The 25,008-nt window shown below is 41.9% G+C and overlaps 1 protein-coding gene across 1 annotated transcript in view; it reads left to right on the forward strand.

Annotated features, from left to right (window-relative positions):
• Positions 1 to 25,008, forward strand: part of dnmt3bb.1 (DNA (cytosine-5-)-methyltransferase 3 beta, duplicate b.1) — a 191,566-nt gene that overhangs the window by 94,258 nt on the left and 72,300 nt on the right. The window contains exon 3 of the mRNA XM_051933299.1: positions 3,312 to 3,465. Coding sequence (XP_051789259.1) covers positions 3,312 to 3,465 — 154 coding nt within the window. The remainder of the gene's footprint in view (positions 1 to 3,311; positions 3,466 to 25,008) is intronic.

Consider the following 25,008-nt stretch of genomic DNA (forward strand, 5'->3'; position numbering starts at 1 on the left):
TAACTGCGAGGCAGCAGCGCTACCACTGCGCCACCGTGCCGCCCCATCCAGAAACAGTAACAACAAAAAATGACTAATAGTATGTTATATAACATGTTGCAAATACAAATCAGGGTATAATATCCTAAAACTGTCTTTTTGTGAGGGTACATCAGGAGTGGTGTCTGCAGTTTTGGTCACCATTTAAGTATGAGAAACGTAACAGTTATAGAAAAAGTCTGGAGATGTTTGCCTAGAACTACAGTATGCGTGGTATGAGAAAACACAAATACATTTTCTTTCTATAGACAAGCATTAACTTATATAACAAGATACATTTTAGTGTAGTTAAAATTAGTCTTTTTCAGTGACATTTTCGAAATATGACGTTAGTATAAACCGACAACTTGTTACTCTGAATATTATAATATCTGTTTATTATTTTGGATTTATTGTACATTTTTAAAAATAAAGGTTCATGTTGTCCAACATAAATTGTGTTTTGCCATGTGCTGTTTTTTCCTAATTTCTTTTTTACTTTTTATAGAAGTCAAGCCGGTGGAGAGTATATCAAAAATTCATTTTGCTCGCTACTTTTCTGAAAAATGGTAGTCAATGTTGCTAATTAAGATGAACTACTATGTGGAGAAAGACACAGGGAATTTTATCGTGCAGTCTTTTTGAATTCTGAGAAACCAGTCATCGCAAGGAATATGGAATGAACTGACCTCTAAACCTCCATGGAAATAAGCAGCACCCCACTGTTTTAAATTATGGCACACTTGACATGTGCAACCAAGGGTGAAATGTTGTATTAAAATGATTGTAATTAATAATGATTGCTCAGGGTGCTGAATTGGGAGGACATCTACAGTTCCAGTTTTATAAAATTACATTGGTTTACTCGATTTACAGTAGTAGGCCAATATAAGATTGGCAGCTGTAGTTTTAATCACTTCTTTCTGGTAATTGGTTCCAAACATTATATCATCATATGCTTGAGTGTATCCAGCAACTTGTTTCTTCTACACTTGCACATGCACACATGCTGTATATGAAGAATGAAAATGAATGAAAGAAAATTTCCACACTTTAGAATAATGACAGGCAGTCCAAAATTATCAAAAATTGCGTGTTTATTTTATACCAGTAACACAGCATAGGGATCAGAAAAAGAATATTGCAAAAAAAGTACCTAAAACATCAGATCAGACTGCTGTGTCTGTCTCTTACTCCTCTTACAAGGTTTCTCCTCTGTTCATCTACTGGAGTAGCTTGGTTGGCCACTTGTATCACTCTTTTCTCACCTAATAGGTCTCAGAATCTCTGTCTTACTGAGTACTGTGATGTCTTCTTCCACAATAAGTATTTGCCACAAAACCAACTCCAAAATTGGTTAATAAATTTTGGATTTATTATTCATACAACAGGAAAGCCAGTGTTATATGTTTAATAAGTGGCAAAAAGAAGCAAAGTGATCGCGGCATCTTCTAGAAAAAAATGGGCCAGAAACCAATTCATTGTAGCTAATGATTATTTTTTAAACAAGACAAAGCTAAAGGCAAATGGCTAGCACATGCTAAACCAGAACATAGATTTCTGTAACAAACTTTTGATTTTCCTTTGATTGTAGTCATTTGTTTTGTATTTTTTTAAATGATCCAAAACTTGGACACGCATTCTGCGATCTGCTAGCTTTATAAGTAGCATCTCAAAGCATGCCAAACAAGTTCAGCTGCTTACTAAAACATGTTGGCTGCGTGTCAAAAAACTAAATCACAATATTTTTTATATTGGAAATAGTGACACACACACACATCCATTAATGTGTCCCAGACAGACATGAGACTACTACAAATTACCTCAAAGTGTCAGGTGTAACCAACATTGACTAGAGGGATACCCAACTAGGACCCCACCTCATTGTCTGTCTGAGCATCCCTGTGTCTTGAGCAGTTTTAAAATGGTTATCTCTCTTGTAAGGTTTTCTGATCTTCCAGTTTTTTTTTCAAGAGCTTTTCTCAGCATTTTAATATCTTGTTAATATTTGGGTTATTATTGATTAAGCATTACATTTCTTGTTTTTTGTGTGCTATTATTATTCTTTTCCTTTATTAGCAACATGGTGTATTGGTTTTCACTAAGAGAATTAATTAAGGATAACTTATCCTAGCCACAGTAGACCAGGCAAGCGAAGCAAGTTTTTGTGAGCTTAGGGTAGGACTGCTATCTATTTATGCTTTTCAGGTTAGCACAAAAGTCTGCTAGGGCTTTAAAATACATATTTTAACTTAAATATCAAAAATGCTTTGGAAAAATCTTCATTGTAGCAGTTCTGCCAGCAATTACAGATATCTAAGAGTGTATAAATGATTTGTGTCATTGTTGTTCTTGTTATTTTCTTCAGTATTTGTTTAACAACACATTTGTAATGTTTCTTTGTTTGCCTTACTTATTTGGTGATATTCATTATTAATCTCCAGTCATTGTGATCACAGAAGTTGCTTGGGTCACAGCTGCCTTTGTGATGTATTTGCACCAGCCAATGATTCCCTATTAATAGTCTTATTTAAGCTTGACTGTCAGACATCTTGACTATTTTTAAAAATTTAAAAGAAAGTTTTTGAACTTAAATAAATCAAGAATTATTTTCAGGAAATAAATATTTAATACTGTATTTAGTGTTTGCTTCCTTCATGTTTCTGACTTTGGGCATATTTAGCATTATTGTTTTAATCTGTGCACTCACATACTTCTAATAAGAAAGATTTATTTAGTTTCATAGATAAATTAATAAGGTCATGGTAGTGGTGCATATTTTGTATACTTCAATGAAAACTGTGCCAGCAAAGATTCTTCCACTTTGAAACAACATGCAGCCACATAGATGGATGAAAGGAAGTAATGGCTTCCGGTCATTCCTAATCCTTAAATTTCATTATGTTAATATCTCAGAACAATTTTTCTGAAGGCTAAGTCAAAGAAGTATGTTCAGGGGATGAATGCACCAAAAGGAACAGGCAGTGCCTTTGTAATTAAAAACAGGCTTGTACTGAGACAATCAACAGAAAATAAATCAATAAAAACTGTGATGCTAGCCAAGATTTATTGTCTAGCAAAACATTGCATTAAGTAATATCACTTTCTTGTTTTAATTACCCGTCACTAACTCTGAGGAAGAATATAATTTAAAAAAATCCAATTCTTGATGCACGCTACTAGGACTTTCTTTTAGTACTACCATTATCAGTAATGTTTTCTTCTCTCTCTTTATGGCCATTTCCAGAATTGTATTTGAAAAGGAAATATGAATTGTTTTTTTCTATTAACAGGCTGTTTTGAATGGTGATCCATCCATGAATGTTTTATCTGATGCCTGCAGTGAGTCTGAGGTGAGCAACAGTCCTGAAGAAAGTAGTATCTTTTTCTCTGAAGACGCTGTGTCACATTTAGGACCTGAACAAATTGGAAACATGGATATTTCAGGTATGAAATGTCATACATAGTGCGAGAATGTTCCTATATTTTTATAATACTATGAATTAGAAGGGTGGCACAGTAGTGGAATGTTTAGCGCTTTTGCACAATGAATCCAGCATCCTGGATTTAAATCTGACACCATTTGTTGTCTGTGTTGAGTCTGCACGTTTTCTCTTTTGTTCACATTCTTTTCTGTGTAAACCGGCTTTATTTCCATAACTATGGATGTGTTGCTTTTTGATCCAAATCTAGGTACTTTAGCTGAGTGCATGGGCCAGTGTGGTCTCTTCTTTTGCTATATGAATACTTGCTCAACTTCTTACAAATGTAACTTATTTGCTTTCTCTCTTGTATATTCTGTATGTAGTCAATTGTTAGGAATAGTTACAGTATATTGATATAAATAAATACATAAAAACAGTAGTAAGAATGGAGTGCCAACACAGGCAATAGAAATATTGCAAAATTGAGATAAGCAACAGTTTATTAATCTGAAGTGTATAAGAAAAGATTACAGTAAACCATTAACTTTTCTCACTTCACTGATGGTTAGTAATGGTCAGATTTTACAATGACTTTAAGTGAGGTTAAGTGGAGGTTAAGTGGAATATCTGACATCTATGTGACTGCATAGCATGTGTTCCAATTCCATTTCAACTAATTTCTAGTAGCATGTCTTCCCTTTGTATAAACTGCAAACTTCTGTTCCAAGACCACCGCTTCCTCCAGCCCTTTCAGTGTAATAGTAACACAGCACAGAAAGAAGTGTGTACATTGCAGCAGGTACACATGTTGTAAATATAGAAAGGATGGTCCTTGGGTGTGTGGGAACTGTTAACATTTGAATCTGGTGATTGCATATACAGTAATCCCTCGCTATATCACGCTTCGACTTTCGCGGCTTCACTCTATCGCGGATTTTATATGTAAGCATATTTAAATATATATTGCGGATTTTTTGCTGGTTCACGGATTTCTGCGGACAATGGGTCTTTTAATTTCTGGTACATGCTTCCTCAGTTGGTTTGCCCAGTTGATTTCATACAAGGGACGCTATTGGCAGATGGCTGAGAAGCTACCCAACCAGAGCGCGAATTACGTATTAAATAAAACTCCTCAAATTTATTGTGAGCACGGGGACTGTTCGCACCCCTAGAGGATACGGCCGCTCCTCAAAAAACGCTGAAAGATTATCTTCACATTGCTCCCTTCCTTGCTGGGCTTACGTGTGGCTGATTTGTCAAGCGATATGCTTCCCACACAGTGCTTCGCATACTTAACCATCCTCTTGTGTTAGCTTTCTGTTATCATCTCTTATGTTAACGGGTCGGTTTTGACCCATGTATTAAATCAGCTATAAAATACACTAAAAACAATAAGCTATCATCCAATTTGTTTCTCATCCCTTGGTTACCTTGTTAGGCTTCCTTATCCATGAAAATGTTGGTTTTAATACTTTTGGTGTGGGCCTCTTGGCCTTTTTTTGTCAGTATACCCCTTGATTTCAATTTAAAAAAATGGTAAAATGAACCTCAAGAGAATCATATTAATAAATAAAAGGTTCTTGTGTTACCTGACTAATACTGAGGGGTATAGAACACATCTCTTAAATAAATGTTTTTTTTATTTTTTCATTTTAATATTAATAACTAAAGTGACATCTATGGTGTTACGGGTCAATTTCGACCCATAGATATTTACATCAAGAAAAGGCAAAAAAATATTTTTTTCAGCAATAGAACTTTAATATAAACTGAAAAAAATGAAAAGCAGAACAGAACAGGTCATGGCACAAAATATATATTTGCATGGTCAAATAAACAAAACCCAATCAAGAAAATCAAACAAATAGAAATCAATTACAAGTTCCAAAACTAATACAAAGCTAAATCAGAGTAAAAACCTCTGTGTGCAAGAACATGCTTGTGTATGTGTGTATTTAGAGGCATGTGTGGCAAAAAGTGACACTTTTTGAGTGTTCTTTGCAGAGATATTTCTTGCAGTTGAAACACAATACATTTGTCTTTCTGTCCTTATTGCTTGGGCAGACCTGACACCTCTTTCTTTTCGAATCAGGCGGCCTGACTGGGGTTGGGGCTGTTTCGGTTGGTGTTGAGGCAGGGCTGGCTGAGGAGGATGCTGATGCAGATTCTCTCTGTGTTGCTGATGGTGAGGATGGAGTGCTGGGTGAGCTCTGCAGCTGTCTGACAAAGGCTGCAGCGTCTGGGTCTCGGGGCACCCGTTCCCTTCGCCTAATGTGTGGCTTGACAAGGGAATTTCCCAACTCCTCAAGAAACAGTCTCCGCTTGTTTTTTTTGGTTGAGCTCCACCCTTGGTGGATGTGGCTCCACAACACAAATGCATTATATGCAGACACATCAAGGATGTTGTAAAACACAACCGATTGGCCATCTTCTGGTCATTCGCTGGCATGTGTATGTGGCTGTCAGCTTGTCCAGGTTGTCCACTCCTCCACTCCTCCTTTGTTTTTGTTATAGTCGTGGATAATTGTCGGCTTTTTGTCACTTCCTGATGATACAGTTGCGTCTTTGTGAAGAGTAGACATGAGTATCACATTCCGGTTTCTTTTTGGACAATATGAGACAACAGTGGTGGTGTCTGTAAAAGCAAACTTTGAGGAAAGTGGAGCCCTGCCCTTCACCTGCAAGATTTCAGCAGGCAACTCAAGTTTATTTTTCTTCACTGTTCCCACCATGGTAAGTTTCCTCTTGAGAAGTTCTTGTCCGAGGTCATAGCTGGTAAAAAAATTGTCACAAGTGATATTGTGACCCTGCAGTCCAGTGGTCATATCGAGGACCACACGTTTTCCTTGGTTTTTCTCAGGGATGCCACTCGCAGCTTTGCCTGTGAAAATCTGTAGATTCCAGGCATAGCTGGTTCTTGCGTCACAGGCTGCCCAGATTTTTATGCCGTATTTCCCTGGCTTACTGGGTATGTATTGCCGGAAGGGCCATTTTCCTCGAAAAGGGACAAGACGTTCATCCACTGTCACCTCTGGCCCTGGGTTGAACATCAGCGGAAGGAGCTGCACCCATCTCTCCCAGACATCCCTGATGGGACCAAGCTTGTCAGATCTCACTCTGGTCTCTCTGTTGTCAAATCTGAGGACTCTTGATATCATTTGAAATGTCTGAAGTGACATTGTTGCCCGGAAAATATTTCTGCCTGTTGATGCGTCCCATAGACTATCAGTGGCCTCATTGCAGGATCTGTACACTCCAGCAAGAAGAAGAACACCAATGAAAGCATCCAGGTATTCCTCATCAATGTCTTTCCACATGTCGCCATGGACTTTTTTTCCTTCAAGGTTCGTCATAGTAATGATGATTCTTTTTAGTGACAATGGCATAAATAGCTCAAAACATGTTTTGATGTCACTGACACTGGTCAGAGCAAACCTTGTGATTCCAGGGGTCATTTTGATGACATTTGCAGCAGCTGCCCTGCCATGTACATCATGAGGTACTGAGCTCCAAAAGATCTTACCATTTTTGGACTTGAATCTTTCAGCAGGAGCAGCTTCAGCACCAGTGACCTCCTCATCCGACTCATCAGATGTGTCTGTGTCTTCTGGATGATACTCCACATTGTCTTCCTCCTCAGAAACCTGCTCATCTGAATCACTATGCTGCTCTGTGTCCTCTCCTTCATTATCACCAAAAATATGATCCAGAACTTGGCTCACTGTAAATCTTCTTCTCATTTTTGCATGCTGCAAATTGTAAATGTGCACTTTGCAAGTCAAATGGCCACTCAAATGAGTGAATACACCTCACATGTCTGGACATGCCCGTCTTTGTTTGTTTTGTTTTTGTGCAGGTATACTGGAAAGCCACGCAAAATGAGAAAGCTCACATGATTAGGAGAGGAGCTGGTTGTCAGTGTGTCAGCTGACAGTGCACTTAGGATTTCAGTTTTGGCTCTAATTATTGCTTTATCATCGTATTATCATAACTGGGTCGAAACCGACCCTAACAACACAAAGGTCATAATTTCAACCAGAGCATTTTATAATTTAGTAAAAATATTTTTTTTTGTTTTATTTTGTTGAAATAGAGGTTCCTGACAAAGTCAAAAAGCCTTGATGCAATAAACAAATTTATGTGATTCTTGTATGCATTTAAAATTTAAAATGGGTCAGTGCAGACCCTAACACAAGAGGAAGGTTTTAAAAGATCAAACAGCACGTATTGATTTTTGATTGTTTGCTTTTCTCTCTCTCTCTCTCTTGCTCTGACATTCTCTGCTTCTGACGGAGGGGGTGTGAGCAGGGGGGCTGTTTGCACCCCTAGACGATATGGATGCTCGTCCTAAAATGCTGAAAGATTATCTTCACATTGCTGTATTCCGTGCAGCTGCTTTGTCAAGCGACATGCTTCCCACACTGTGCTTCACATACTTAAAAGCTCGAACAGCACGTATTGATTTTTGATTGTTTGTTTTTCTCTGTCTCTCTCACTCTCTCTGACATTCTCTGCTCCTGACTGAGGGGATGTGAGCAGAGGGGCTGTTCGCACACTGGCCTAGAGGATACGGACGCTCCTCTAAAAAATGCTGAAAGACTACCTTCACATTGCTCCCTTCCTTGCAGCTGCTTTGTCTGGCGGTGCTTCGTATACTTAAAAGCCCTATTGATTTTTGATTGTTTGCTTTTTTCTCTCTGTCTCTCTGACATTCTCTGATCCTGACGCGCATTCCTTTGAAGAGGAAGATATGTTTGCATTCTTTTAATTGTGAGACAAAACTGTCATCTCTGTCTTGTCATGGAGCACAGTTTAAACTTTTGAAAAAGAGACAAATGTTTGTTTGCAGTGTTTGCATAAAGTTCCTGTCTCTCTACAACCTCCTGTGTTTCTGTGCAAATCTGTGACCCAAGCATGACAATATAAAAATAACCATATAAACATATGGTTTCTACTTCGCAGATTTTCACCTTTGGCGGGGGGTTCTGGAACGCCACCCCCGCGATCGAGGAGGGATTACTGTAGCGTGGAACTGACCTCCCTGTACTATTCTTTCCTCTGCATGTTCTGGAGTACAAAAGAAACAGCACTGTGCACCAAAACGTGGAGAATGCATGGGCAAGATCGAAAAAAAAAAACGTAGTCATTGATTACAAGCACAAGAGGTCATGCGAATGAACATGAATAATATGAATAATGTTGCATCCGTGCCACAATGTTTTCCGAAATGTACTATACAGGTCATAAAATGAATAATTCCAAATATCATATATACCTTTGTCTCTGTTTTTTTTTGTCAGTGCGGCTTTGACATCATGGACGATAAGATGCATACTAATTCAGCGTGAGCAGGAACACTCGATAAAACTGAATAAAATAAAATTAAAGTGATGGTGAGATACGAGGAAGGCAGATTCACCAGGGTTTGTGTGTCAGCATTTATCCCTCCAGATCAGAGAATTTCCAATTCTATTGTCTCAAAACACCACTCACATCTACAGTTATTCCCAGTTTCAGATAAAAAGTAACCGCGTCAGATCTGGGGCAGGGGTGGGTGTTATATCGTGATCATGACTGAGAGAATAAAAGTGAAAAAAACGCTTTTACAAGTCCCATAAATTTACACCGGCTGTTACAGACATAAATGCTCAAAATGGTAAATTTGTGGGGGAGCTGACTTCGAACTCACGACTTCAGGATTATAAGTTAGCAGATCTAACCACTGCACCACGGAAGCTGTCGTATTGTGCTTGCACCATTTGTGAAAATGTTTATTTGATATTTGGCCATCAGCCTTCACACATTATATAGTTCATGTCTACATTTTGTCATTTATTACTAAAACGTGAAAAACATTTCTGTTTTAATGATATGTTTACATAGATTGCTGTAGACACAAAACACACATCAAATTATTTCCCCTTACAATTCTGGGTAGCTCACATCCACATAATCAATCAAGGCAGGAACTGGGAGAACTTCTTGCCTATTCTGAGGCAGTGGGGGAATGGTATAGCAGGCTGCTTGCTGCTTGGGCTTATCGACACATTTAGAAGACAAAAGAGGCTGATGGAGAGGTGCGAAGGGATTTAAGGTAGGCCGGATTTCCGAGTTATTTTGTTGGCTCTGGTAATTCTAGTGTTAAGTGTGAGCTGATGTGTAAGTACGTTTCTGTGTTATGCAATGGACTGTTGTTCTGTCCAGGTTGGTTTGATGCCTTACACCCAGTGTTGTCATAGTTCAAAAATTGGATGATGTGGCTGAATGTACAGTATGTACTGTATGTTTGTAGATCTTAAAATTTCAATTATCTCTGTATTCTGGATACTGTCTTGATTATTGCAGACTATTTAAAATCTATTTAGACTTCCCTTCAAGTTTTCTTTTGACACAAACTGTTCAGAGTTACAGTAAGTAATTACCAGTACATCTGTGAAATCATGTTGTTTTTTCTTGTTCAGAGTCAGTAATTAAAGGCACTGATTAAAATAACATCTCCAGCTAAGCTGGCATTTTTGATAATGTTGTAAAGGTTTACATTTACAATGTTCTCTGTTTTGTGCAACTAGTAGTGTGTGATATGTATCGTCAATGGTAATAATTTAATTGTTGTTTTCATGGTGTGTGAGCCGAAATTATCGAGTATGTCACTCACTTTGCAAAAAACAATCAAATATACACCTTGAGAGTCTACACATTCACTCTCTCATGTAACCTAACGTGATAGACTACTGAGTATGTGCAAAGCAAGCGCAGAAGCTTACACGGTGGGCAAGTTAAGCTAGCGATGCTGCCTACAAATGAGTGAGCAAACAGCGCCAGCAAATAAAACGTCATTAGATTTAGTTGCAAGATGTGGGACACTTGCATGGAGATGGTTTGGTTTTGAAAAGACTTGTCTCTCCGGCAAGATGATCATCTTCCTCTGCTGTCGGAGGAGCTGCGTAAACTCCGCATTTCAGTGGTGACACTCTCTGAGGTGCGCAGACCGGGGTCTGGCCAGATCTCTGTAGGTGGATACAACTTTTATTGGTCTGGTCGGTCTGATGGCTGTCATACTCAGGGAGTAGCTGTTGCTGTAGCGGATTGACTTCTTCCGATAGTGTCCGATATCACTCCTTTCAACGAGTGTATTATGAGACTCAGATTATGGCACTCCTGGGTGCCTTGTCTGTTGTTTCAGTGTATGCTCCGACCGCGGTGAGTGATGTCTCGGCGAGGGAGACATTTTATTCGCAGCTTCGCTCAGTGGTTGATGGTGCTCACAAGGTGACATACCTTTGGTCATAGGTGACTTCAAAGCAGCCACTGACACTGACAGGGCTGGCTATGAGGATTGTCTCTGTCCCCATGGGTCTGGTGACAGTGGTGAAAGTGGCTCTATGTTCCTTGACTTTGCAAGAGGTCAGGGGCTGCAAATCGCTGTATCCTGGTTCCAGTGCCCAGTGGTGCGGTGAAGGAGATCGATCAACAACAACAACAACATTTATTTATATAGCACATTTTCATACAAATAATGTAGCTCAAAGTGCTTTACATGAGGAAGAAAAGAAAAAAAAAGACAAAAGTAAGAATTAAAATAACACAACACTAATTAACATAGAATAAGAGTAAGGTCTGATGGCCAGGGAGGACAGAAAAAACAAAAAAAAACTCCAGGTGGCTGGAGAAAAAAAAAAAAATCTGCAGGGGTTCCAGACCATGAGACTGCCCAGCCCCCTCTGGGCATTCTACTTAACATAAATGATCAGTCCTCTTTGTATTCAGGGTTCTCATGGAAGGACTTGATGATGATGGTCATGTAGACTTCTGGCTTTTAATCCATCAGTGTAGGAACATCATGGTGCTTTGATTAGGTGGTGGCGGCGCAGGTTGCCACCACAGAAAACCAGGGAAAAAAAACAGAAGAGAGAGTAGGGGTTAGTACGGATTTTGGAGCCACCATGAATAGTTATGATAATTAATTGAATATACAGAGCATCAGGATTAAACTAAAATGAAGTTATGAGAAAGCCATGTTAAAGTAATGTGTTTTTAGCAGTTTTTTAAAGTGCTCCACTGTATTAGCCTGGCGAATTCCTATTGGCAGGCTATTCCAGATTTTAGGTGCATAACAGCAGAAGGCCGCCTCACCACTTCTTTTAAGTTTAGCTCTTGGAATTCTAAACAGACACTCATTTGAAGATCTAAGGTTACGATTTGGAATAAAAGGTGTCAGACATTCCAATATATAAGATGGAGAGAGATTATTTAAGGCTTTGTAAACCATAAGCAGTATTTTAAAGTCAATTCTGAATGACACAGGTAACCAGTGTAGTGACATCAAAACTGGAGAAATGTGCTTGGATTTTCTTTTCCTAGTTAGGATTCTAGCAGCTGCATTCTGCACTAGTTGCAAAAGATTTATGTCTTTTTTGGGTAGTCCTGAGAGGAGTGCGTTACATTAATCTAGTCGACTGAAAACAAAAGCGTGAACTAATTTCTCAACATCTTTCAGTGATATAAGAGGTCTAACTTTTGCTATATTTCTTAAGTGAAAAAATGCTGTCCTAGTGATCTGATTAATATGTGATTTAAAATTCATGTCACAGTCAACAGTTACCCCTAAATTCTTTACCTCCGTCTTGACTTTTAATCCTAATGCATCAAGTTTATTTCTAATAACCTCATTATATCCATTATTGCCAATCACTAAAATTTCTGTTTTCTCTTTATTTAGCTTGAGAAAATGACTATTCATCCACTTAGAAACACAAGTAAGACATTGTGTTAGTGAGACAACAGAGTTAGGGTCATCAGGTGCTATTGATAAATAGAGCTGCGGGTTATCAGCATAGCTGTGGTAACTCACATTATGCCCCGAGATAATCTGACCTATGTAGATCGAAAAGAGCAGTGGACCCAGGATAGAGCCTTATGGAACACCATATAGAATATCATGTGTCTTTGAGTTATAATTACCATAACTAACAAATAATTTTTTACCTGCCAGGTAGGATTCAAACCAATTTAAGACACTGCCAGAGAGGCCCACCCATTGACTAAGGCAATTTCTAAGAATATTGTGATCAATGGTGTCAAATGCGGCACTCAGATCTAAGAGGATGAGAACAGATAAATGGCCTCTGTCTGCATTTACCCGCAAGTCATTTACTACTTTAACGAGTGCAGATTCTGAGCTGTGATTTGTTCTGAACCCCGACTGAAACTTATCAAGAAAAGCATGTTTATTGAGGTGGTCATTTAGCTGCATAATGACTGCCTTCTCTAGAATTTTACTTAAGAAAAGCAGGTTAGAAATGGGTCTAAAATTTTCAAAACCAGAGGGGTCAAGATTATTTTTCTTGAGTAGGGGTTTAACAACAGCAGTCTTAAGACAGTCTGGGAAGACCCCCGTATCTAATGATGAGTTTACTATGTCAAGAATACTATCAATTAGCACGCCCGATACTTCTTTGAAAAACTTGTTGGTATTGGGCCAAGGTAAATCTATCCTGGTGAAAGAGTTTAATTTGTTTATAACGGAGTACTGGGGCTTAAGAGGATCCGCAGTGTTGGGGAGATACACTATATTATTTCTAATATCATTAATTATTTGATTAAAAACTATAGTTTCACTGGAATTATTTTGGAGGCATTCCTTTGAGTTACCTGGATTTAGCAGACGATCAATCGTAGAGAATAAGACTCTGAGATTACTAGCATTGTTATTTATAATTCTAGAGAAATAGCAGCGCCTCTCAAGACGGACTGTGTTATTGTATTCTGTTATTTTAACCTTTAATATCTCATAGTGGATAGTTAGTTTAGTTTTTCTCCATTTACGCTCAGCTCTTCGGCATGTTTTCTTTAAATCAGACACTCTTTGGGTCTTCCATGGTATAACAATGCTAGAAATTTTTTTAACTTTCTTTTCAGGTGCAACTATGTCAGCAGCAGCTCTCACCTTAGTATTAAGTTTTTCACCTTACTATTTACATTATCCTCGCTATTGTAGTTAGCACTACGGACTGTTTGCTTAGAATGTTTGTAAGTTTTGAAGCTGCTGATGAATCAAAGAAGCGTTTTTTAACAATATGCTTCTCATGAATGTTTTCTATCAACCTGCTTTATGTGTAGGCTGACTAATGAGCTGTCTCAAATCAAAAGAGTCCAGGAGGTTCATAAATTCTTTTACTTTTGGGTCACACTGATTATCGATATGAAAGTTAAAGTCGCAGAGTATTAGGAGTGTGTCATAGTTCGTAATTATAATGGACACCAAGTCTGAGAATTCCTCAAAGAAAGACGCATTAAATTTAGGAGGTCTATACACGGTGTGACAGATAAGGGCGCTCTCGCTCCCTTGAACCCTCGGACACCACGCCAGACACCAGGTAAATGTCCAAATATTGATTTTATTATAATAAATACGAGCACCAAGAACCCTCCTCTCCACAATACTCATATAAATAAACTATAATCAATAATCAAACAATCCTCCACTCTCCCAGGAGCGTTGCCACCCTTCCACCTAGCTCAGCTCAATGACTGGGATCTCCCACAGTCCTTTTATAGTTCCTGACCCGGAAGTGTTTCTGGTCCTTCAGTCCACGTGACCTCCTATCACTTCCGGGTCAGATTAAAATTCCTCTTCTTCATCCCGGAAGTACGTCGTTCCTCCTTTCGCTATGACTAAGACGTACTTCCGGGTTATAGGGCACGTAAGAGTCTCTGGGCCTCCCTGCAGCGTCCTCTGTTGGCCCCCAAGGTATCCAGCAGGGCTGTAAAGGAAAACTCCACTGTCCATGATTCCCTGCTGGTATTCGGGGCACGTCCATGCTGCAGGGATAGCTCCACCTGGCGGCCTGGGGGTATTGGCAGGGATGAACGGCAGGCCATATATCACAGTACAACCCCAACCCCCAGCGAAGAATCGTGATTCGGAGTGGCCAGCACCGCGAGGGATGTCTTCCTCCAGGAGGAGTTTCTGGTTGGACCTTGCATAACCCTTGTTTCGTATTCCCTGGAGAATCTAGGGGCAATATTAATCCAATGAGTCATCTGGTCCCCTGTTCTCCAAGGACAATATCCCCAAATGTGGCCCGGCCTTCGCCATCCATAGCACTGCCTCCGTCCTCCTGCTGCTGTCTCTCTGCAGAACTGAAAACATTCAGGAAATGCTGGCTCTGTCCCTTTTCCCGCTGAGAAGGATTCCATCGCCGCCCTGGAGCTCTCAGCTCCCTTTTCTATTTTGTCAGGAGACCCTCGTTTTATTTTTGGGATCTCCTGCTTACTCTGGGGCTTTCTCACAGTCTGAGTCTCTCTATTTATTAAAGAGAGCCCCTTTACAGTTTGCACCCCTCTAGATTAATTTATAATATGGGTCGGGGTCTTCAGGATCGCATCGCTCTGTGAGACAGCACCATCCAGCTGCCCCGGCTCGATCGACCCTTCCCCTGACCGCTCTGTCATCGTCCCACTCTCTTTTGTAGGGTTCGCAGTGATTTGGCACCCACTACTTATTAAACGTGGGCCCAGATCACAGTGCGTCCCTGTATGCTGTACGGTACCGTCATTACTCACCTGTACCGCTAAATCATATAAGATGGGATGCTCTCGTCCCAAATGCCGCAGGTGCTCATTCACCTGTCTCAAAGGCGCTTTGGCTGTCGCTTCCAGATGTTCAGTAATCTTCTTTATAGCTTCCAGCATCTGAAAACTACCTTGTATGGGCTCAATCAGTTTTTCGAGTTCCTGCACGTCCACAATATTATTTACTTCTGCCGAAGGCAGGCTTAAAGAATAAATTGCCTAACCATCCTGCTGGGAGCCAGTGAGCACGTCCATTCCAGGCACGTGCTCTGATGGGTTTCACGGAGGCTTCTGGGATTTGGAGTTCTTATTTGAGGTCCGGGCCGCCATCTTTGGCTGACTGCGTTCCACCTGTATTAATTTGTCGGCGGATCGATCAGCCATTTCCCGGTCCTCCTTACCTTTTCGTGGGGTGAGCGGTGCTTCGCTCGCCTCCCCCTTCCCCTTCGGAAAGTCCAAGTCCATTGATTTATCAGTGAAGACGTAAACAGCGGGACGTGGACCTTCTCCTTCCCAAAATGCACCAGGGTTGATCATGTGTCCCTCGCCGGCAGGCGACATATGGAAGTCTCCTTTTGGGCTCGTCGGCTCGCATGGGAGCTCACCACCATCTTCAGGAATTTCTCCTGCCTCCTGCAGAACCTCCAGATGATCCTCTCCGAGGTACATGCACGGGACAAAGTGAGTTATTTTAAAAAGATTTTCTTTTAACTCCCCGACACGTACCTCGTGATGGTCATCTTTCTCCGGAGGCCCCTTCCGACTTGTCTGGTCACTCCTCAGCTCATCCCGAGTGTCGGGCATGACGAGCTCGGATCCTCCGCTGGTGCTGTCTCTCTGTTTGCTCATCTTCTTCCCCATAACGGACTTGGTGAAGGCGGGTTCTGATGATTGTTCTGCGTGTCCTGACGCTGCCGTCTTAGGGTTCTCTGCCCACAGAAATTTTTTAAACAGGTCCTCTGCCAAATAGACGGCCAGAGTATCCTGCCAGCTACACCACTGTGACAGATAAGGGCACTCTCGCTCCCTTCAACCCTCGGACACCACGCCAGACACCAGGTAAAAGTCCAAATATTGACTTTATTATAATAAATACGTGCACCACGCACCCTCCTCTCCACAATACTCATATAAATAAACTATAATCAATAATCAAACAATCCTCCACTCTCCCAGGCGCGTTGCCACCCTTCCACCCAGCTCAGCTCAATGACTGGGATCTCCCACAGTCCTTTTATAGTTCCTGACCCGGAAGTGTTTTCGATCCTTCAGTCCACGTGACCTCCTATCACTTCCGGGTCAGATTCAAAGTCCTCTTCTTCATCCCGGATGTACGTCATTCCTCCTGTCGCTATGACTAAGACGTACTTCCTGGTTATAAGGCTTGTAAGAGTCTCTGGGCCTCCCTGCAGCGTTCTCTGTTGACCCTCAAGGTATCCAGCAAGGCTGTAAAGGAAAACTTCACTGTCCATGATTCCCTGCTGGTATTCGGGGCACGTCCATGCTGCAGGGAGAGCTCCACCTGGCGGCCTGGGAGTATTGGCCGGGATGAACGGCCAGCCATATATCACAACGGATAATACTAGAAAGTAAGAAACTCCATGAATAACAACGGCAAGATACTCAAAGGACTTGAATTTACCAAAACTGACATCTTTACACTTTAACCGGCTTCAGTAAATGTTTGCTAAACCACCACCTTTCTTTCCCTGGCGATCCGCACGAGTAAAGCTGTAATTCAGAGGTGCAGATTCGATTAAAACAGCCGCACCATCTGAGCTAAGCTACGCTTCACTTAGTGCAATAAAATGAATTTTCCTATCACTAATAAGATCATTGATGAAAAACGTCTTGTTTGTTAATGCTCTAACATTTAATAAAGCCATATTTAATGTTTCGGAGGAGCAGAGCTGAATTTTATGTGCGTTATGGGTATTTGAAATAGAAATTAAGTTATTTTTATTAGCTCCGCTGTGTGCGTATTTTTTATTTAATCTATAATCTGTTTTTATAGATTTAATACATTGTTCATCTAAAGGTGCAATTATAATTAAATTATTTGTGTTTATGCCACACTGCCTAGATTTTTTACATGCTTTGAGATTAGTTATTAGAGTAGTAATGCAGTGCACTTTTGCGGAAGATTTTGTTACAGAATTATCATGCCCTAGCAAAGCATTATGGAAAGGGTTAGGAGTAGAAATAGACAGTCATCCATTTTCCAACCCGCTGAATCCGAACACAGGGTCACAGGGGTCTGCAATAGACAGTCAAGAGAGACAAATTACCTTAGCGATGTTTTTGGAGAGGACCCGGGCGCCGAATCTATTTGGATGCAGACCATCCCGCTTGAAGAAATGTGGCCCAGAAGAGGTCCCAGTTGTCTATGAACCCGATGTTTTGATTCTCGCAGAAGCCATTCAGCCAGTTGTTTAATCCCAGCAGGCGACTGTAGCATTTGTTTGATCTTCTAACAAGAGGAAGTGGACCCGAGATGAAGATCCTTGCCAACAGGGTCCTCTCCTTCATGGCTTTGATTAGTGCTGCGAAGTCAGCCCTGAGAATCTCTGACTGTTGGCGTCTCACGTCGTTTACCCCGGCGTGTATCACAATGGATTCCACTGCCCTGTTCTTGTGCTTCTTGTAGACTGTCGACGCACGTCTCATAACATCTCGGACATGAGCACTGGGAAAACAAGAAACAAAAGATTTCTGATTAGAGCTTGGGATTTTTAGATTTCTTACGATTGAATCACCCATCATGATTACATCACCTGGGGTTGAAGGCAAACTGGGGGCGCGGAGAGGGTCGAACCAGTACAGGGTCGAGATGCTCGCCTGTGCCGATGGAGGTGTTCTAGCCTTAAACCCCCCACCTGCATAGCTGAAACAAGCTGAGGTCTTCATCGGTGGCGTCAATGCTCTGACGAAGAGGCGCGGGGGTGAAGCTCACTTGGCCTTGGAGGTGAGCGGCACAACGTGGATTAGATGTTACTGAAACCTGATGTGTTAAGTCGATTTCAGATGACAGAGATGGTTTTCCCAGCAGCCGAGGCTTCAAATCCCGTAGGTAGCTCCGTCTGGACAGGAGTTTCTGGATCTGGTTGTCGAGAGCCTGGAGTTCTTCTACAACAACACGATTCATCTTACTGTCGGCCATTGTCTGCTTCTGCTTCCTTTTCGCTTCGTGCCCTAGGAAAGAATGAGAGAGAGAAGTTAGATGTATCCTACCTCTCCAATCCTCGTGGGCAGATGCTGGAGGCTCTTGCAAAACTGCAGGGTCTACAGAAGTGCCCAGTTTGTGAATTCTGACCACAGACTTGTTGCTACTCTTAGGATCCAGCTTAGGTCCGGTAGGTTACCACTTATTAGGAAAATGAGACCGGACTTGGCCAGACTCCAATACCAGGCTGTTTCTAATGAGTTTGTACGCAGTTTATGTGAGGAACTTGCAGATTTGGGTACGACGATCCTAATGTGATGTGGGAGACCTTCCGTGAGAAGACCCTGAAGGTTGCTGAGGGTTGTGTTGGTGTTACCGATGTTCCCAAAGGAGGTGTTTCATCTCGCAGAGCACCCTGGATATCATCGAGAGGAGTTGCATCGCACGGCTCAGTGGCAGCTCTGGTCTGTACCGGAAACTGAGAAGGACGACTGTGAGGGCTCTGAGGGCAGATAAAGAGGCGTTTGTTAGAGGAATCTGTGAGCAAGTGACACACCATCTGTGGTCTAGCAACCCACATCCTGCTTACAGAGGAATCGAAGCATTACGCACATCTGTTCCTCGGAGAGTCGCAGTCTGGGCGGCTGATGGAACGGTCCTTATGGATGACACTGCAGTTGTGACCCGCTGGGCTGGCTACTTTGAGCAGTTGTTCAAAGCTGATCCTCCGGCTAGGACGTTGGATATCTCTGGGTTCACGGTTCTTGAGGCTGATCCTCCAATTAGCTGTGAACCACCCAATCTCACTGAGATTGCACAGGTGGTGAACCAGCTGGGGGAGGGAAAGGCAACAGGGATCTGTGGTGTCCGGGTTGAACTTCTCCATGCTGGTGGTAAGGCTGTCCTCCTGGCATTGCAAGCAATCTTTGCTTCCATTTGGGAGACTGGCATCATCCCAACTGACTGGAAAACGGGACTTGTCGTCCCTATCTGGAAAGGGAAGGGTGATCGCCTGGATTGTAGCAACTACAGGGGGATAACACTGCTCTCGCTGCCGGGTAAAGTCCTTGCTAGGGTCGTCCTCAATAGGATCCGTGATCACTTGCTCACCTACCAGCGACCGGAACAGTCTGGTTTTACTCCTAAGAAGTCTACCATCGACCGCTTCCTGGCACTGAGGGTTCTCATGGAGCGCAAATGCAAATATTGGCAGAGTTTCTTTGCAGCCTTTGTGGATTTTCGCAAAGCATTCAACTCAGTTGATTGAGCTGCCCTGTGGGACATCCTGAGGGTTGACAGGATCCCCTCAAGGTTGCTGGATATCATGGCCGGCCTGTACACTGGTTCTGTGAGTGCTGTGCAGAGTGGAGGTAGGACCTCTGTGCTTTTCCCAGTTGATTCTGTGGTTTGCAAGGGGTGTGTTCTTGCTCCTACTCTGTTCAATGCTTGTATGGACTGGGTGTTGGGCAAGGTCACGGGGTCCAGCGGCTGTGGGACATCTGTTGGTGAAGAGATTCACGGATCTTGACTTTGCTGACAATGCTGTGATCTTCGTGGAGTCAATGGAGGCTCTGATCGGGGCACTCGAGAGACAGAGCGAGGAGTCTGAGTGTCTGGGCTTGCGAGTGTCCTGATAAAAACCCAGATCCATGTCTTTAATGGCCTCTTGGGCACAGCCATCAGCAGTGTGTCTGTTTGTGGAGAGAGTGTTGACCTTGTCGAGAGGTTTACTTACCTTGGCAGTGACCTTTATGTCTTTGGTGACTCTTCCTATGAAGTCAGTAGATGGATTGGGAGAGCATGGGGGTCATGAGGTCACTGGAAAGGGGTGTGTAGCGCTCCCGATATCTACGCAAAAGGACGAAGGTCCAAGTCTTCAGAGTCCTAGTGCTTCCTGTCTTGCTATATGGTTACGAGACATGGACGCTGTTATACTATGTGTTTTTATTAAGTTTTAATGTCACTGTTCTCTGTGCCCACTGTTATAGACTCATTCATACAGGCAGACCAAATATGGTACAGTGGCACAGCACCAGCATTTAGAATTGTCAAGCCAAGCACAGGGCTAGAGAGCCACAGACAACTGGAGAATTGAATAGTCAGCCTAAAGACAGACTAGTATATTTCTGTCTTCTGTCAGCATAAAAAACCTCTTTCCTTGTTGGGAAAATGAGAACTGTATGTAGGTATTGTGCTATTCCTGTATGTTTGAAGGAGTCCTGTCCTGTCCTTGTTTGGATCCAGAGAGAAGAACCTGCACATGGAGCAACCAGTATATAAGGATGGACACCTACGGCCAACACTTAGAAGTTTCCGGGCAGAAGAATATGTCTTCCGTCCGAGGCCGGGCAGAAGATTATGTCCTCTGTCCGGTTAAAATCCTTTCAGCGTGGCGACGAAAGATGACGGACTGCATAGGTCAAAATTCCCACGGCTTGATATGTCTGTCATAAGCTTCCCGTCTGTAATACCGCGTGAACCCGTCAGTAAGGAGCTAGATTATCCTTTTGTTCTCGTGTAATCTTTTAATTGTCATATTGCATGCTGGGGAGGGATAATATCTTTTTATTTAAATTCAGGTTAATTAAAACGCCGCAATTGAAAAGAACACATTTCCAGAGAGCTAATGCCTCTTAAGGAAACAGACGCTATCCAGTGACCTAAAACGAAGACTGGACTCCTTTGGTACTGTGTCTCTCTGGAAAATCCTTGGGTACCGTTGGTTTGACTTCGTGTCGAATGAGCGGTTGCTCATGGAGTCCTGAATGAGGCACATTACATGCATTGTGAGGGAGAGTCAGTTACGGCACTACGGCCATGTGGCACATTTCCCCGAGGGTGATTCGGCTTGTAAGATCCTCATTGTTGGGGACCTGAGTGGGTGGACCAGGCTAAGGGGTCGCCCACGTAACACCTGGCTGCTGCAGATAGATGGTTATTTCCGGAGGGTGGGACTGGACCGTCTCCCTGGGGGGTTGCAAACCGGGATCCCGAGTTGTTTCATCGTGTAGTGGGTGCAGCAACTCACTGTACCAGTGCATGCTCCTCAATTTGACTTGACTTGACTTATGTTGCTTAAAAGTCGACAATCTACAAACTATGTCAGAAATCATTTACTGTTAAAGACAGCTCAACATCTAACTTGTTTCACCATTTGCAAAGTGAAATTGATCTAGTATGGAGCCCTGTGGTGTCAGGGGAAAACAAAAAATCTGCTTGAGCGAAATATTAATCTGTTCAATCAGACTACTTTTATTTCCTTAAAGAACACATTTTATTTCACAAGCCGTCTTGGTTGGTGGAGTCCTTGATTCCAAAGCACATTTTTTTCTTTCATTATTTTAAACACTCATATAGATCCCTGCCTTCTCACCCACTGTGATGACACAAGGGAGGTAGCAAACAATGAAAAAAAGCCTTTTAATGGCTTTTAAAAAAACACAGGAGATTGGAGAAGGCAAGTCTCTGCACACTGACACTGAAAAAGAGATCAAAAGCTACTTGATCATACCTGTGGTGGACAGTGCTGTAAATCCACTTGAGTGGTGGAAAACACAAGAAGTACAATTCTCCAAATTGGGGAAACTTCCAAAAAAGTACCCATGCATCCCTGCCTCCAGCTTTCAGCCCCAGAGGAAACGTTGTAACAGGTACAGTGCATCCAGAAAGTATTCACAGCGCATCACTTTTTCCACCTTTTGTTATGTTACAGCCTTATTCCAAAATGGATTAAATTCATTTTTTTCCTCAGAATTCTGCACACAACACCCCATAATGACTACGTGAAAAAAGTTTACTTGAGGGTTTTGCAAATTTATTAAAAATAAAAAAAACTGAGAAATCACATGTACATAAGTATTCACAGCCTTTGCTCAATACTTTGTCGATGCACCTTTGGCAGCAATTACAGCCTCAAGTCTTTTTGAGTATGATGCCACAAGCTTGTCACACCTATCCTTGGCCAGATTCGCCCATTCCTCTTTGCAGCACCTCTCAAGCTCCATCAGGTTGGATGGGAAGCGTCGGTGCACAGCCATTTTAAGATCTCTCCAGAGATGTTCAATCGGATTCAAGTCTGGGCTCTGGCTGGGCCACTCAAGAACATTCACAGAGTTGTCCTGAAGCCACTCCTTTGATATCTTGGCTGTGTGCTTAGGGTCGTTGTCCTGCTGAAAGATGAACCGTCGCCCCAGTCTGAGGTCAAGAGTGCTCTGGAGCAGGTTTTCATCCAGGATGCCTCTGTACATTGCTGCAGTCATCTTTCCCTTTATCCTGACTAGTCTCCCAGTTCCTGCCGCTGAAAAACATCCCCACAGCATGATGCTGCCACCACCATGCTTCACTGTAGGGATGGTGCCAGGTTTCCTCCAAACATGACACCTGGCATTCACACCAAAGAGTTCAATCTTTGTGTCATTAGACCAGAGAATTTTCTTTCTCATGGTCTGAGAGTCCTTCAGGCGCCTTTTGGCAAACTCCAGGTGGGCTGCCATGTGCCTTTTACTAAGGAGTGGCTTCCGTCTGGCCACTCTACCATACAGGCCTGATTGGTGGATTGCTGCAGAGATGGTTGTCCTTCTGGAAGGTTCTCCTCTCTCCACAGAGGACCTCTGGAGCTCTGACAGAGTGACCATCAGGTTCTTGGTCACCTCCCTGACTAAGGCCCTTCTCCCCCGATCGCTCAGTTTAGATGGCCGGACAGCTCTACGAAGAGTCCTGGTGGTTTCGAACTTCTTCCACTTACGGATGATGGAGGCCACTGTGCTCATTGGGACCTTCAAAGCAGCAGAAATTTTTCTGTAACCTTCCCCAGATTTGTGCCTCGAGACAATCCTGTCTCGGAGGTCTACAGACAATTCCTTTGACTTCATGCTTGGTTTGTGCTCTGACATGAACTGTCAACTGTGGGACCATATATAGACAGGTGTGTGCCTTTCCAAATCATGTCCAATCAACTGAATTTACCACAGGTGGACTCCAATTGAGCTGCAGAAACATCTCAAGGATGATCAGGGGAAACAGGATGCACCAGAGCTCAATTTTGAGCTTCATGGCAAAGGCTGTGAATACTTATGTACATGTGATTTCTCAATTTTTTTATTTTTAATAAATTTGCAAAAACCTCAAGTAAACTTTTTTACGTTGTCATTATGGGGTGTTGTGTGTAGAATTCTGAGGAAAAAAATGAATTTAATACATTTTGGAATAAGGCTGTAACATAACAAAATGTGGCAAAAGTGATGCGCTGTGAATACTTTCCGGATGCACTGTAACTGTGCTACTTTGAAGCCAGATGCTGTGGAAAAGACTGGTGCTTCCGTCACACAACTTGAAGTTGCCTCAGTAGAATTTTACAATTGGTTTATTTTTTCTGATATCTTTGTGCAATATTGGACAGAACTTGAAGTTAGTAATTTGTTTAAAAATGTTATAGGCTTGGGGTTTTTTTATATATAACAGAACTTCTTAACAAATGCTATAGTTTTTTCCCTTTGCAATGTTTGACAGATCTTTGGATTTTCATACAATAGTACAGTATATTAGATTTTTGTTCTTGCTTGTATGCTGCCCAATTCACCTTACAGCCAAGCAGTTTATGTTTATCCATACTGTAATGTTCATGCCATATATTTCAATTTTGACTAGTACTTTATTCCCTTTGGATTCATATTTTGTTTACATCAAGGGTAAGTATGTGTTTAAAATGCTCTCATTATAATAGTATTGTTGGTCTTAGTGTAATTTTTGTGTAAATCCTATAGGCCAGTGGTCCCCAACCTTTTTGACAGCAAGGACCACTTTATTAGATGCAAATTTTTCCACGGACCGGTCGGTGGGTTTGGGGGGGATGGGGGGGGATGGCGGGGCAGTTTTATATACAATTTACATAACATTTCTATTATTATTAAGCAGTTCACATACGTTTGCAAGCCGAGATTTTTCTTCTTTTTTTGCATATAACAAAGACATATGCTTTGCATTTGCCATTCCAACAGACTGCACATCACAAACATTAACACTTTTATCGTTTTTTTCGTGTCTGCCGTTTCTATAGGAGGGTGACAATGAGTTAAATTCCAATGGATGTTTTTCAGATGTTGACAAGCAATAAGCAAAAGGTATCACTGAAAACCACAGAAAACAAAAACATCAAAAAAAAACAGTATGAGGAAAGTTCAAAGAAATAATTTTTTTTTACAATGTTTCTGTTTGGGGATCGTTGTGTAGCCTAAATGTGTACAACTGAGCTGCGGCCACAGATCTAACTGCTCTGTGGATGATTCATTCAAGCATTTCAAGGTCACCTCGTTGTAATGAAAGCATCTGCTGAATGTACTTCGTAGTAACGAGATTTCTATAGTCTCGTGTCATATGGGGAAACTGTCGGGACTGTAAAAATACTTTGTTGTAATACTCTCTCACCTCGGTCTCTCTCCTGTCTCTGGGCCGCTGCAAAGCCCCGCCCACCAAGCATTCTGAAAAGTCTGAGTGAGTCTCCATTGCCAGCAGTTCTCTCGCGGCCCGGCTGTCAGACGGCTGCGGCCCAGTAGTGGGTCCCGGACCGGTGGTTGGGGACCCATATGTAGGCCACTTTGAAATGGTTTACTCATACTTTCACTGTTCGATCTCAGTAATAATTTGACTGGTGATTTTAATGTTTTTTGTGTTATTTTACTTCAGTTTTAAGTAAATTATTAAGACCTGTTTTCTTAACTTGTGTTCCATTAATCTCATTAGTAAGCAACAATCAATATCCTATTATCAAGACCAAGCTAGATCAATAAGACTTTTACAAACAAAATATCATCTAATTATCGTTATTGTCAA

Source organism: Erpetoichthys calabaricus, chromosome 10 (assembly GCF_900747795.2).
Source record: "Erpetoichthys calabaricus chromosome 10, fErpCal1.3, whole genome shotgun sequence".
NCBI lineage: Eukaryota > Metazoa > Chordata > Cladistia > Polypteriformes > Polypteridae > Erpetoichthys > Erpetoichthys calabaricus.